This window comes from Carassius carassius, chromosome 38 (assembly GCF_963082965.1).
Source record: "Carassius carassius chromosome 38, fCarCar2.1, whole genome shotgun sequence".
In the NCBI taxonomy this organism is placed as follows: Eukaryota; Metazoa; Chordata; class Actinopteri; order Cypriniformes; family Cyprinidae; genus Carassius; species Carassius carassius.
The window spans coordinates 10,321,919-10,335,283 of NC_081792.1; the positions used below are offsets into that span (position 1 = coordinate 10,321,919).

At 38.5% G+C, this 13,365-nt stretch overlaps 1 protein-coding gene across 2 annotated transcripts in view; it reads left to right on the forward strand.

The window, feature by feature from the left end:
- The first annotated feature begins 6,412 nt into the window (after positions 1-6,412).
- LOC132119284 (receptor-type tyrosine-protein phosphatase gamma-like) overlaps positions 6,413-13,365 on the forward strand; it is a 295,833-nt gene continuing 288,880 nt past the window's right edge. Inside the window, exon 1 of one of the 2 annotated variants that reach the window (XM_059529115.1) lies at positions 6,413-6,923. In XM_059529115.1, coding sequence (XP_059385098.1) covers positions 6,830-6,923 — 94 coding nt within the window. In that variant the 5' untranslated portion in view covers positions 6,413-6,829. The remainder of the gene's footprint in view (positions 6,924-13,365) is intronic. The other variant, XM_059529114.1, reaches the window with a different exon arrangement.

The following is a 13,365-nucleotide window of genomic DNA, read 5'->3' on the forward strand; positions in this document are numbered from 1 at the left end:
TTTAAAAAAAAATAAATCTCCGTAAACATGAAAATGCTAATGAATGCCAAGAAGAATATACTGTAAAACCATTTTGGCCAATCAGAAGTCTGAAAAACGTTCCAGTTAACAGAGATAACAGCGCAGGCTCCGTTACAAGCCCAAAACTCCGATTTCACTGTCTACATGATAACTGCAACCAGATGAAAAAAAACCTCATCCTGGCAGGTGTTAAAAAAAAAAAAAATATATATATATATATATATATATATATATATATATATATATATACATATATATACTGTATATATATATATATATATATATATATATATATATATATATATATATAGGTTTCAGTTACCTGGTGCTGCATTTGTGTGTGTACGAATGGCCAAACCACGTAGAAAAAGTTCACGTTCGTGTGGATGGCGTTAATCAGTGGGCATTTTCAAACTACATTGGGTGTTTTATAGGCCTAGTTGCTTGGTTTAAAAAAGCCCCTCTGATTGGGTAAAACCCACTAGCATTCTGTAGAGCAGGGGTTTCAAACCCAATTCCTGGAGGGCCACAGCACTGCAGAGTTTAGCTCAAACCCTAATTAAACACACCTGATCCAACTAATCAAGTCTTTCAGGCTAAATTGAAAACTACATGGTATGTGTGTTGAACCAGGACTGTGGCCCTCCAGGAACTGAGTTGGACAACCCTGCTTTATAGAAAAATTCTGTGATGTTGTGATCATCGACAATCAGTGACTGCACCTGAAGGCTGGAAAATGCTGCATTCTGAGGGTGCATTCCAAGGTAGGAATGCATCTAAGCACATCTGATTCCAGTGTCAGCTTCACTTCCTTTTGAGATGCCTTCATCTGATCGATTCTTGAAGGCAGCATTAAAATCCCACAATCCTGTGCGTTCCATTCTGTGATGGTTGTGCTTAAAAAAAATAAAGGTCAGTTTTGTGGTCAGTATGAGTATGTATGTTTCTGACCAACTTTCTGTTAAATATTTTTAGAGAAAAATAAGTATCATAGTAATTAAATATTTGCTTAATTATCACCAAAGCTTGTTCTTTTTTGTTGTAGATCATTAAACCATTATGTTGCCTAAGAAGCATGTCCATATGCGTTTTGTGAGGTGCCTTTTTGGGCAAACGCTGACTGCAAAGTCACTGCCTAATAAGGCAGAGAGACAACAAGTCTGCATCCTAAGTTTTCAGAAGCAGCCAATGTTAGTTCAATTTACCTGTCTCTACCTATGTGTGCCGTCAGCTTTCATCAAAATGTCAATGTTGATCCAACATGCATATGCAATGAACCGACTGAATATTGAACAGAAATTGATAAGCTGACTTAAAGGCACATTATGTAATTGTTCGCCACTAGAGGGCACATATTCAAAACAAAGGTGTAGTTTGATGACGCTGTGAATCATGGGAGTTCTCGTGTTCATCCCCACAGCTGATGCAATCTGACGGGACTCGGGCAAAAATCATGTTCATGGATGAGCTAATAATTTATTAACATAGTAGAATGAAGCAGGGTGAGGCTGAAAGCAGTCGAAGTGAAACAAGGGCGTTAAACGAGCGTGATACATGGCAGGCGACACAATAACACTATAGACACGGTCACTAGTTAAAAATTGCTTATTTCTTTGGATTTCAACATTCTTCGAAACATTTTGAATAATGTAAGTACACAAGTAAGTAAAATATATAAGACTGTTCTAGAGGTTTTTGGATATTTTAATGAAAAAAAATATATTTTGTTATTTAAATTTTTTTTTTTATGAGAATGGACAGCTGATTTAGCTTTAAATTTGAAACTTGGGAAACCTTCCTAAGGAGCATTACATGACTATTAAGTAAACTACAAAGACATTTTGTACTAATCTAAAAAGAGTCAAAGATAGTGTGCTGGCAGCTACAAAGTTTATGAGGTCTTTTATAGCTACGAGTAATACATTTTCAGTAAAGGTAAGGACAGTGTAATTGTTTTACTGCATATGACATTAAGAGCCAGACTACAGTGATAAATGGCATGAATGGCATATTGAGGGTTTATCCATTGGTCACTTTGTATCGAGGTGGATATTGATTTATTGTCATGCAGATGTTGGATAAATGTGGCAACATCTGGACATGACAAAATTACATCATAAAACCTCACTCTCATTGGCAGCTTTTATTTACCCTCCTACAGGCAGCCATTAGCTCGCCGTTCTATACTTTACATTAATTTATTAATTCAAGTGGCTCCGAGAGAAACTCAGATATATGTCAGAGTTTATGTGGATTCCTGGAAGCCATAGCTATAGTAATAATAATAATATCAGAATAACATTATTGCTTAATATTAAAATAAATAAATTTAATGATTTTCTGACTTGGCAAAGAAAGTCCCTAATTGAATAAAAAAGAAAAAATAATAATTCTAAACAGTGTTTACAAATTAGATTATATTCATCAGATGAACTGCCCACCTGTTTGCAAAAATGTGAAATATTTGCAAATGAAAATGTTTATTTTCATGCCTTTTACACAATTTGATTGACCGCATTGCTGGAAATGACACACAGGCATTTGGTTCACATGATGTTCGCCTTGATTCTTTGATTTCTTTACAGATCACATCTCATATTTCATGTCAAGCATACTTTGCACTGTTGTCTCCTTGGTAACCAATTATAAATTATTTTGATAAACAGGATTACAGACAAAGTGGTTGGTTGTGGAGGAAATTATTCCATCAGCAGGGGACAATCACCATTTGTGTAAAAATGTATGTAAATATGCATATGCATATATTAAAATGGATTATGATTATTACACTTTGTTTAGGTTGTAATAGTTTAAAAAAAAAAGTATATTATACCATGTGCTTATACAGTACATACTTACAGAGTATGATAAAAGGGAAAGTTCTCCTTCTGTAACTCGAGCTGCATCAAAACCCTTCGGGAACACCTTCATTGTGACCACACTCTAAATCACATGTGTAATCAGTCCAATGGAAGGGTGAGACGTCAAGGGCGGTTTGACGTAACAACCAGGAACCTTAAAAGCACATGTGGTGGAACCGGCATCAGCTTTCTGTCATTCAGCAAGCGCTCTGTGTGTGTGTGTGTGTCAGTCTCTATCTGTTTGTGAGTCTTATTTAGCATGTTTGTCCACTGATATGCTCAGTTTTGTCAAAGCTTCAAATCGTGTCTCAGATCAGGTCCGAGGACTGATTTGTCACAATTGATCTAAACAACGCATACTCCATATCTCCATACTTCCTCATCAAAGGAAGTTCCTGAATTTCGCTTTAGGGGCAAAGCTTACCGATATTGGGTTCTTCCTTTCGGCCTTGCAATCTCACCCCACACTTTCATCTAGTGTGAGGATGCTGTTCTGGCTCTTCTGCGACTCCAGGGCATCCGCATACTCAACATTGACGATTTATTGATATTAGCTCATTCAGAGCAGACAGCAGTTCGGCATTGAGATGTCGTTCTTGCTCACATGAAAGAGTTGGGGTTAAAACTAAATGCCAAGAAAAGTGTGCTTTCTCCATTACAGAGGACCACTTATCTAGGTGTGGTGTGGGATTCAACGACGATGCAGACACGGCTGTCCCGTGTTTAGGGCAAACACAAAGAACAAGAAGCCCTGAGATGGGTCAGTAGATCCTTCCTCAGAGACAGGGCACCGTTTTGACCTGCATGCATTTTCGGTCAATGATTCATGCCTAGAGTTTGGGCTGGCTGACTCCCAGGTAATCCTGAGGCCCTGGCCCGGCTACGTGCCCAAGGTTCCCACTACACCCTTCAAAGACCAAGTGGTGAACCTGCAAGCATTACCCCTTGAGAAGGCAGACCCAGCCCTGGCTTTGCTCTGTCCCGTCTGAGCATTACGATGTTATGTAAACAGGAGACAAACCTTCAGGATCTCAGACCAGCTCTTTGTTTGTTACGGAGGCCAGCAGAAGAGGAATGCCATCTCTAAGCAGAGGATGGCCCTCTGGATTGTGGATGCCATCGCACTGGCTTATCAGGCACAGGTGTGTCTTGCCTGTTCAGGTTGCGAGCTCACTCAACTAGATGTGTTGCATCCTCCTGGGCGCTGGCTCGTGGCACCTTGCTGACAGATATTTGTAGAGCTGTGGGCTGGGTGACCCCTAACACGTTTGCTCGATCCTTTGTCTATATCCTTTGTGTGGTGCCGGTATCTTCCTGTGTTCTCACCTCATATACATCTATACAGATGCTATATGTGTATTTGCCTCTGAGAACTCCTTCGGGAAGGATGGGGCTTCCACAGCATCCCTGTTCCAAGTGAAACAGGTACGTTTCCCCATTGTTATCCAGTCTCACTAAGTTAGGTAGTGCTTTGACAATGGTGATTGGAACTACTTGTTCTGAGAAGGGGCATACATCAGGGGACACACCAAATAGGGGTGCAGGATGTCTACCTGCTTTTTGCACAACTTCTGGATCCTTTGTCTCACTTTAGCTGAGCTCTACCAAACTAAGCATGGACTTGTAATTCTAAGTTTTTCAATGCAACTCCAGTTCCCGAAGGGGAATATTTCCAGATTGCGGATGTAACGATGATTCCCCGAAGGGAATGGGACGCTGTGTCTCAGGGTCATACTTCTGGCCTCCCTGCCAGCACTTGGTCCATTCCTAAAAGCTGATGCTGGTTCCACCGCACATGCTTTTAAGCTTCCTGGTCGTAACGTCACCCCACCTGTGATGGAATGATTACACATGTGATTCAGAGCGTGGTCACTGTGAAGCGTTTCAATTCAGCATCTCATTCCCTTCTGGGAACCATGGTTACATGCGTAACCTGGAGAAGTTTTCATGTAATTGCATCTATTTGTATTTAGGGACTGCTGAGTACTTATTTCTTATGGTTTTTGTATAATATATGTCCAATGTCATGAGTTGCCAAGTCGAGTTCTTTAGAAGAGCAATCTATCCTAGCCAATAAAAATACGTTGTACTGACAGCACACTTCAGTTTAAGAAGGAGTTTTTTTATGCCATGTCCTCCTCTAATAGTATTACAGATTAATGTATCCTTTTTGAATGAAAAATAGGCAGTAGGACTGATTGATAGGTTGAGATAGGAGGTAACAATTGTATAAAGACAAACATTACTAAAAACTAAAACAGACATGAACGATATTTAATGAATACATGCTAAAGCTGTTCCATGCCTTTGTTAAAAAAAAAAAAAAAAAAAAAAATATATATATATATAATAAAATAATAATAATTTAAAAAACTAAAAATGCTGAAATTAATAAAAACAGGGTTAAGCTTATGAATGATCTGCAGTCCATCTATTTTTTATGTTGTTCAGTGTACATTGTTCACAAAAGAAACAAGACTCTTTTCAACTAAACTACTGAATGCAATGTATTCGTTTGTAAAAAAAAAATAAATAAATAAATAAATAAACAAATAAAATCCACATGTATGTACTCCAAATGATAACTGGAAATAAATTTAATTTTTTAGATAACCTTGTATTATAATAACATGTTTGTATAAATGGAATTGAGTGAGCTCATCTCTGAATACCCCGTCAAAGCCCACTCTTACCCTAACACACACCCACCTCTTGGTGCTGTTGTTCTCCAAAGACTGGTCTATAAAACAGTTTTCAACTCCTACATGCAATACTAAGTAGGCTACACATACAGTAGGTGGATTAGTTGGTCATTCACCTGTACACTTTTACATCCTCAATGCAGTCCGACTCACCCTGATTGTCTCTTTTTGCACTTTTTGTACCACTGCACTGCACTGCACTACAAGTTGTTACATATGAAATTTAAAATATATGTCCAAGGTATCTGTAAAGAATTTATGTAAAGTATATGTATAGTTAGATTACATCTTTTTTATTAGGTTAGTGGTGTGTAGATTTACAGCAGAATGACAATAATGCTCACTTGACTTAACTGGACATGATTTTGATTATTAATTCAAACCAAGAAATTATGATTTTCAAGGATTGTTCACTTGACTGAAATTTTATGTATTTGGTTAAGAAAGTGCTGTATGAAGTTGTTTTTAAATCTTTGTTTCTTTCTTTCTTTCTTTGTTTCTTTCTTTCTTTCAACCACTCTCTCATCTTTGTGTAGACGATGTCGCTGATAATTTCCGATACAGGGCTTGCATGCAGTGATTTTATTGCTGATGTTATCTGAAGTGTAGTGTTTGGTTTTATCCAAGATAAAGGCGAGAGCGAGAGAAGGAGGGCGCCTTTCACACACACTGACAGCAGCAGCAGCTCCGCTACGCGCTCGGCGCTAGGATCCAGCGGATCTCTCTTTCTTTCTCTCTCTCTCTCTCTCTCTCTCTCTCTCTCTCTCTCTCTCTCTCTCGCTCTCGCTCTCTCTCTCTCTCTTCCAAGCCTGTTTTAAAGTCTCTGCCAGACTTCAGCTCATGCGCTACTTCCTGGATGGCGGAATGGAAATCTTCCAGAGCCGCTCCAACTCTTGTCTCTGTGTTTTCAGCCTGATGTACGGACTACTTACTGCTCCTCTAACATCTCTCTCTTAATCCACTGTGCCCCTGGCATGCTTCTCTTCTGGACTACAAGCTCAGCCATCTGAAAAAGAGAAAAGAAAAAGGAAAACTGATTCCTTTGGCTTGGTCGAACTTCAAAAGAAAATAAAACATTTCTCCAAAGGACTCACTAAAGGAGGCGGACGAAATATATTAAAGCGCGTCCATTGCGCTTGCATTGCTTGTCTGTGGGAGTTTTTTTTTTCTTTCTGTCTCTCTCCACCAGGAGGATAACTCTGTCAACAGTTGCCTTATTCCAGATCTCCATGTATACAGTGTGACATGCGGAGGCTACTGCGACCGCGCTGCTGCTGCTGGTGGATTCCGCCTCTGCTTTTCTCCTCGCTCGTGCTCCACTGGGCACACTGTCATCCCGGTAAGTTGGATTTGAGGCGGATACAAATTATGTTTCAAATCACTCCATCAAGCGTTACGACCAATTACATTGGCTGCGTAATGTGGAAACAATCCATGTCCACCGTTAAAACCATGCGAGCGCGAGGATTTTTTTTCCAGTTAGTCGTGGAATTGGAACGATCTAACATGGAATTATAACGCACATAATAACGTCTGTTAATATTGCAATCTCTACTTCTGTTGTCATTTATACGCGCGCGGACCCGTTAATTCTAAACACTCATATCCGTTTATAGGAAAGACATTTATACGACTTCTTTCAGAAGGCATTATTGATTTGAGCAATCTGAATAATTGTAATTATAATGCACGAGATAAATCATCGTTAGTTTAAGTATAATTTAGAAGCATTTCATTACTTAACGACTTTCAAACGTGACTTAGGCTGCCATGATAAACTGTCTAGGATATTTGTAGAGATGTGCATATGTATTATGACAGATTAATTGACTATTTGTTTGACCAATATTTCTACTGATTCACATTTGTCTACTGATTCACCATTTGATGGGTCTTCTGAGAATAACATTCAAGAATGCCATTACATCACAAAGTGTTCAATAAACTACATTGTTTACAAGTAAAATACTTACTTTTGAATTTACTGGTTGCATAATTGCTCGTAACTTTTTTTTTTTTTTACAGTTTCATTCGTTTTTAACTGAGCAACATATAGCATTTCAAATTTGATAGTTAAACATAGTCCAAAATGTTGCCATTACATGTATTGTTGCTGCTGTTATTATATTAATATATCATAATAAAATAATAATAATAATAATCACAATTATTTTGTTATTATTAATAATGTATACAGTTTTTTTTTTTATTCTAGCAGGCTCATGTTTTTTATTATTATTGTGTCAAAAATCATAAATTGGTAATATCAGACAAAAATAACCTGTATTCTGTTTGGTCGTTATGCATATAAGATATGTATATGATCAGTAGCACTGAAGAGCAGCATAGTTTTGGGGTCAGTTAAGAAAAAAGGTTATTATTTAATTGTTGTTAATCTGGTTATTTATAGATGACTCACATATGATGCTCAGTAGGCTCAGGTGAGTAGGGATGAAAACACATGGAAAAAACCATAAGAATCAGATTTTTGGGGGCTCCTCCGGGTTTTAAAAAATGCATCATATACATATATATATTTGACAGCATCTTGTTTTAGATGACCTTGAGTGTGTGTGAGTGATAAGTGGGCATCTCTGAGGCTCCTCGGGTTTGTTTTGATGATAGACAGTAGCCAGAAAAGGAAGAGAGTCTAAGATGCACAAGCCATTTCAACCACAGGGAGACTGATAAGCTCTGCATATTTGCATGATATATTTGCATGAGCCGTCAAGTCTAATGTATAATTCCAGAGAATATAACATTCTCAGGTCTTTGAATCAGATCTCATGAAATCAGAACCAGTGCAGGGACTGTTTGTGCTTTTTCAAACAAATGACATTGTCTACAGGCAGTCACATGTGACACAAGTGACAAGAAAGCCATATTCATAAACAAGAAAAGCTTACGAGCTTTACAGCTCCATACAACTGAAAGATAACATGGTTTGCAGATTGCATGGTTTGCGCTTATGTATTGCATTTTTAAAAAGTGCATGTGTGCGTGCAAAGCTATCATGTGTTCAGAAATCTCATTCAAATGCCAGAACGCATTGTGTTTATCTTTCATCTTTCCATCTAATACATCTCAAAACATATATTTTTGTTATAGCTGACCTACTTCTGGGGAGCTTGATGGCAGCTTTGATAAGACAATTTGTCTTATCGAATGGTGATCGCTTTGCATGTGTAATAAAATTTCACTTTGTTTGCAGTCACCCATTGTTGTGGGAATAAACTAATAATGCTGTGTTCTACACAAGCCTTTATGGTATCTCAGAGAATTTACTTCAGATATTGAACTAGTCAGAAAGTCCTCAGTTTTTTTTTTGTTTTTCTGTGGTTTTCTTTCGCCACTAGTTTTAATCTCACATTCTATGTGATCCAAAACCACAAGAGCAGGGCGCTCAGAGACTCGGTGGACATTGGGGTGATCACTCGAGTGCTGACAGAGAGACGAAGCTTCTAAGATTCTGCATCTCAAACAGCCGAGAGATTTCATCAAGCCCATTCTGAATTGTCACCAAAGGGCAAATGCCTGACTCAAGGTTGTGAAACTTATTGACAGTCTCTTCTGTCTATTTTTCTGTTTGCACCTCTCTTTCGTGTCTGCCGCAGTATATGTTTCCGTCCATCTTACTGTCTCCGTCTATCAGAGTCAACTCCTCAGAGAGAGCGGCGCACGCTTCCAATTTCTCAAGTCGGATGTGGGGGACAAATGAAGTTAACGGAGAACAAAAGACAACTTTAATGCATTCTGTCTGCTTCCTGTCATTCCCTCTGCCCTCTTCTCTTTTCTTCTTCAGAAACAGGTGTTTTTAAGCTCGGTGACATTTGTTCACTTGTCTGTGTCTGATAGACCTGTTTTTAGCAGAACCACCGCTGCGGAAAGACAAGCAAGCTCTATATCCGCCATACAGTGACATACACGTTGGAAAAAGAACAGTGCAACTTTATTTATTTCTGTCATGCCAGTGGGAAACAAGTGTCTGCACACTTGAGTCTCCAGTAATGGCCAGTTTGCTGACGGTGCAAGAGAGGAAGCGAGAGGAAGGGAAGGATCTCTCAGCGGGGCGTCAGTTGGTCCCAGGCAATGCTCATCTTTCTACAGTCTGGTTGTTGTAGCTGTTGGAGCGATAGATGACTAGTAAGAAAGAGCAAATTCTAACACAGTTTCCACCTGATAATTTAAAGCTATCAAGTAGAACTAAAGATACATGGTGAAACTAGCAAGAAAAAAAGCACTTGACTTGCCTGAGTCTATGACCTGTAAATCAAAGCAGGGAGGCAATAGAAATTATCTCTTTTTGGCCACTCTTCTCCGACCTCTTATGCAAACCGGAAATAATTCAGAGGATTCACTCAAATGGTGTAGAAATCACAGCTGATACCAAGGAAAAGAAGGTTATTTCTTGCATGGCACGCACCGGAGAGCCCAATGATTATTCAAATCTCTTAAGAGGCATAACACTTCCTGCCTTTCTGATTTCCTTTTATGTGGGCATGGAGCCATTTCTCTGTCTAATAGAACAGGATAATTTGCTAAATGTCCATTCGGAAACGACGGGCACTTAAGACGGGGTGGTAGAATCTCAGGAGTGAGATAGCTGGAGCTGACATTTGGGCCACACTGGATGCACTAGCAGCCCCTGTAACAACTTTATCATCATCATCATCTCTCTCTGCTCATGCCGTTATCTGTCCAGCTGGGTGACCAAAGCTGCTGTAATGTTTGCCAGGTCACTTTATCAGTCATGAAGCCTGTCATCGTTGCTTGGCTCCCCTAATATATTGATTAAAAGATAGGCCCGTGCGGACAGTTAAACATGTGGGGTCATGTCAGGCTCCTGTGGGGACATTCTCCCAGAGTTTGTTAGCGTGCATGCTGAATGTTAACCGTATTTGTATCTGTACTAAAAGCAGCGTGTGAGTAGAACTTGCAACATAGAAGAAATAAGAAGATTGATTCAATACTGTACTGTACTTTCTCATTGTTTTGATTTCAGTGCAAATATACAGTCAAAAAAGACATCCAAACATATTTTCAATTCACTTGCCATCTAAAACATTTAACTTGATTTATATGTGTGTGTGTGTGTGTGTGTGTGTGTGTGTGTGTGTGTGTGTGTGTGAAAGCACGTATATGTGTCTGTTCTCATGCTGGTACATTTTCTCCTCATCTCTGCTGGCAACCACAGCTCACAGTGTGTGCCAACCACCAAATTAAGTGGACATTCATGAAGCATGCTGATAGATCCTGTCTTAAAGACAGAAAATAAATGCAGATAATAATCCCAGCATGCAAAGAATCACACTTTCCACTTGAAAATGGATGTGTTCTTATACGTTAACACCAGTCTTTAATGCTATCTATTTGGATAATGTTATTACCACGGAGACAGAAAGTTAAATGTTATACTTAACCTGCAGTACATATAATGTATCAAGTGTATAAACTTCTGGTATTTTTTATTTACATTTTTACCTGCATCTAAATTACGTATCATAACCTCTGCAAGTGATGCCACTTTAAACAATGAAATAAACAATCTAAGTTCAACTGGCCACAGAGTTTCTGTGAAAACAATGGACTACCCAGTATATCAGGTACTTTTTATTACATGCTACAGAGAAGACCTCGAGCATCAGGTTTATTATAGTTATTTAAGCAGGTATTTTACACGACACCATTTTCAACCGTTATCATCTTTGTGTAAACTATAAAAAAGCTACTTTGTGGAAATTGTAACATCATGCGCAGGCATATTAAATGTGACGTTTATACGATTGTGCGCAGAAGCGTAGTTTTCTTTATATAATGACAACACCACCCACTGGCCTGATGTGCATAATACGTTACAAAGTCACACAAGTATTTCAAATACTCACAGTATCGAGTGCAACAAAGAAAATCTTGCTAAAATATTGTGATAACATTGTTTTGTTGTTTGGCTTCTAATCCTATACAGTTTGATAAGTATTGGCTTTTTAGAGACATGTGAGCTGCAATGGTTTTGATCAAATTTGTTTACTTGTTTGTTTGTTTTGTTATGTGCAGCTTTGCTAAATGTTCTTTGGAAAGCTGAATTATGCAGTACTGAGTCTTACAGTTTCATTGCGCTACACAGCAACAGCTCTCTGCTCTTGTTGTGCACCACTTTTTGAAATGTTAGCCTGAACCGAATTTGGTAGCGATAATGATTCGCCTCATTGAAAGTTGTAGTGGTTGTAGGCAGGAGACCAAAGCTGTGTACTTTGGCTTCACTGTCTCTCAGATTTTCTTCATGTTTGCTTTTGCCACTATTTTATTTCTCTCTCTTTCTCTATTTCTGACTCTCTCCCTTACCCAGACTGGAGGTTCTGAAAAGATTTTCATTTGGCAGAGGAACGGGGGTTGAACAGTTTGCCAGGAGACGAAAGAAACCTTCGAGCCTCTGGGAGACTTAAGCGCTAATACTGCTTGCACATATCCCGGGCCCCCTCCAGCGCCTCGCTCTCCTACTTACCCCTGTCCCCCTCTCTAAGGTCATAGTTAGCAGAGTATGGAGTAACACACGTTAAAGTCTCTCCATTAATAACGAATAACGGCTGCTGGCCCTGTCCAATTTAAAACCAAGTTCTTCTCTAGATGAAGACCCCAGGCTACTGGATGTGATCTTGCGTAAAGACCAACATGCATCTAAAAAGGCAAAGATAATGTTAAATTAATGTGGTCTAATACCAAACAATGGAACGTGTTTATGTTTCTTTGTATTGAGCAAGTGATGGATGGATTAATGAGAGAGAAATTAATTACAATTTGATGAGCCGCAGTGGGTGTTGCAATATTTACATCCAGACAGATGTTGTGATGCAGCCGAGACGCAACAACAGCATTTGTTTACACTTAGACTTTCACATTTTGGCCACTAGGGGGAGTATTTTGCGTGAGTTTCCAGTTTAAAATATGCATGCTATGTTTACGCAAATGCAGACTTTTACTGTAGATTATCCGCAGCATTAATTCTGCTGTTTATCAAGGGGATCGATCCAAGGCTTTTGTTGCATGCTAAGCACCAGTTCTAAGTGCTAAACTTCATTTTATTACTGTAGCACCAGCCCACACAATACTCCTTAAATTTATTTTTCCTTTCAACTACTATTTATGGAAGCTATGAATAATTTTTTTCCCCTTTTCGATCTAACTGGAACTCAAATATGGAAATACAATAAAAAATAAGGCTGTCAACATTTACATGACTGTTTTGCCTATACACTGAAAGTCAAGATTGTTTTGGGGCACATTGACTTTCATTGTATGGGCACTTTTAAAAATATCTACATAACAAAGAGGTCATTCAGGTTTGGAACAACATGAGGGTGAGTACATGATGACCCAGATTTTTCATTTTTGGGAAAACTATACCTTTAAATTAGCTTTTGCGAAATCCATTTTCCACTTTACCTGCTTCCAAATGGCCTGTAAGGAGAACTCTCCCCTTGTAATCTGATGCCAGTTTTTCAGTTCATTCTTGAAAGGTAATGGCTGGTATATATGCTTCGTATGGGATAAAATTTCCACCAAAAAAAAATTCCAGTCACGGATAAAAATGAATAAATAAATATATAAATAAAAAAAGAAGCATGAATCAAATCAAAACTTTAAACACATTTAAAATCATACTGCAAAAAACTTAACTATTAATACAAAAGCACACCAAAAATAGCAATTTAAGAGCATTGAGAGCACAACAAAAACAGAAATATAACCAGGGAATACATGTTTTTATGTGCAAGACAGATAAT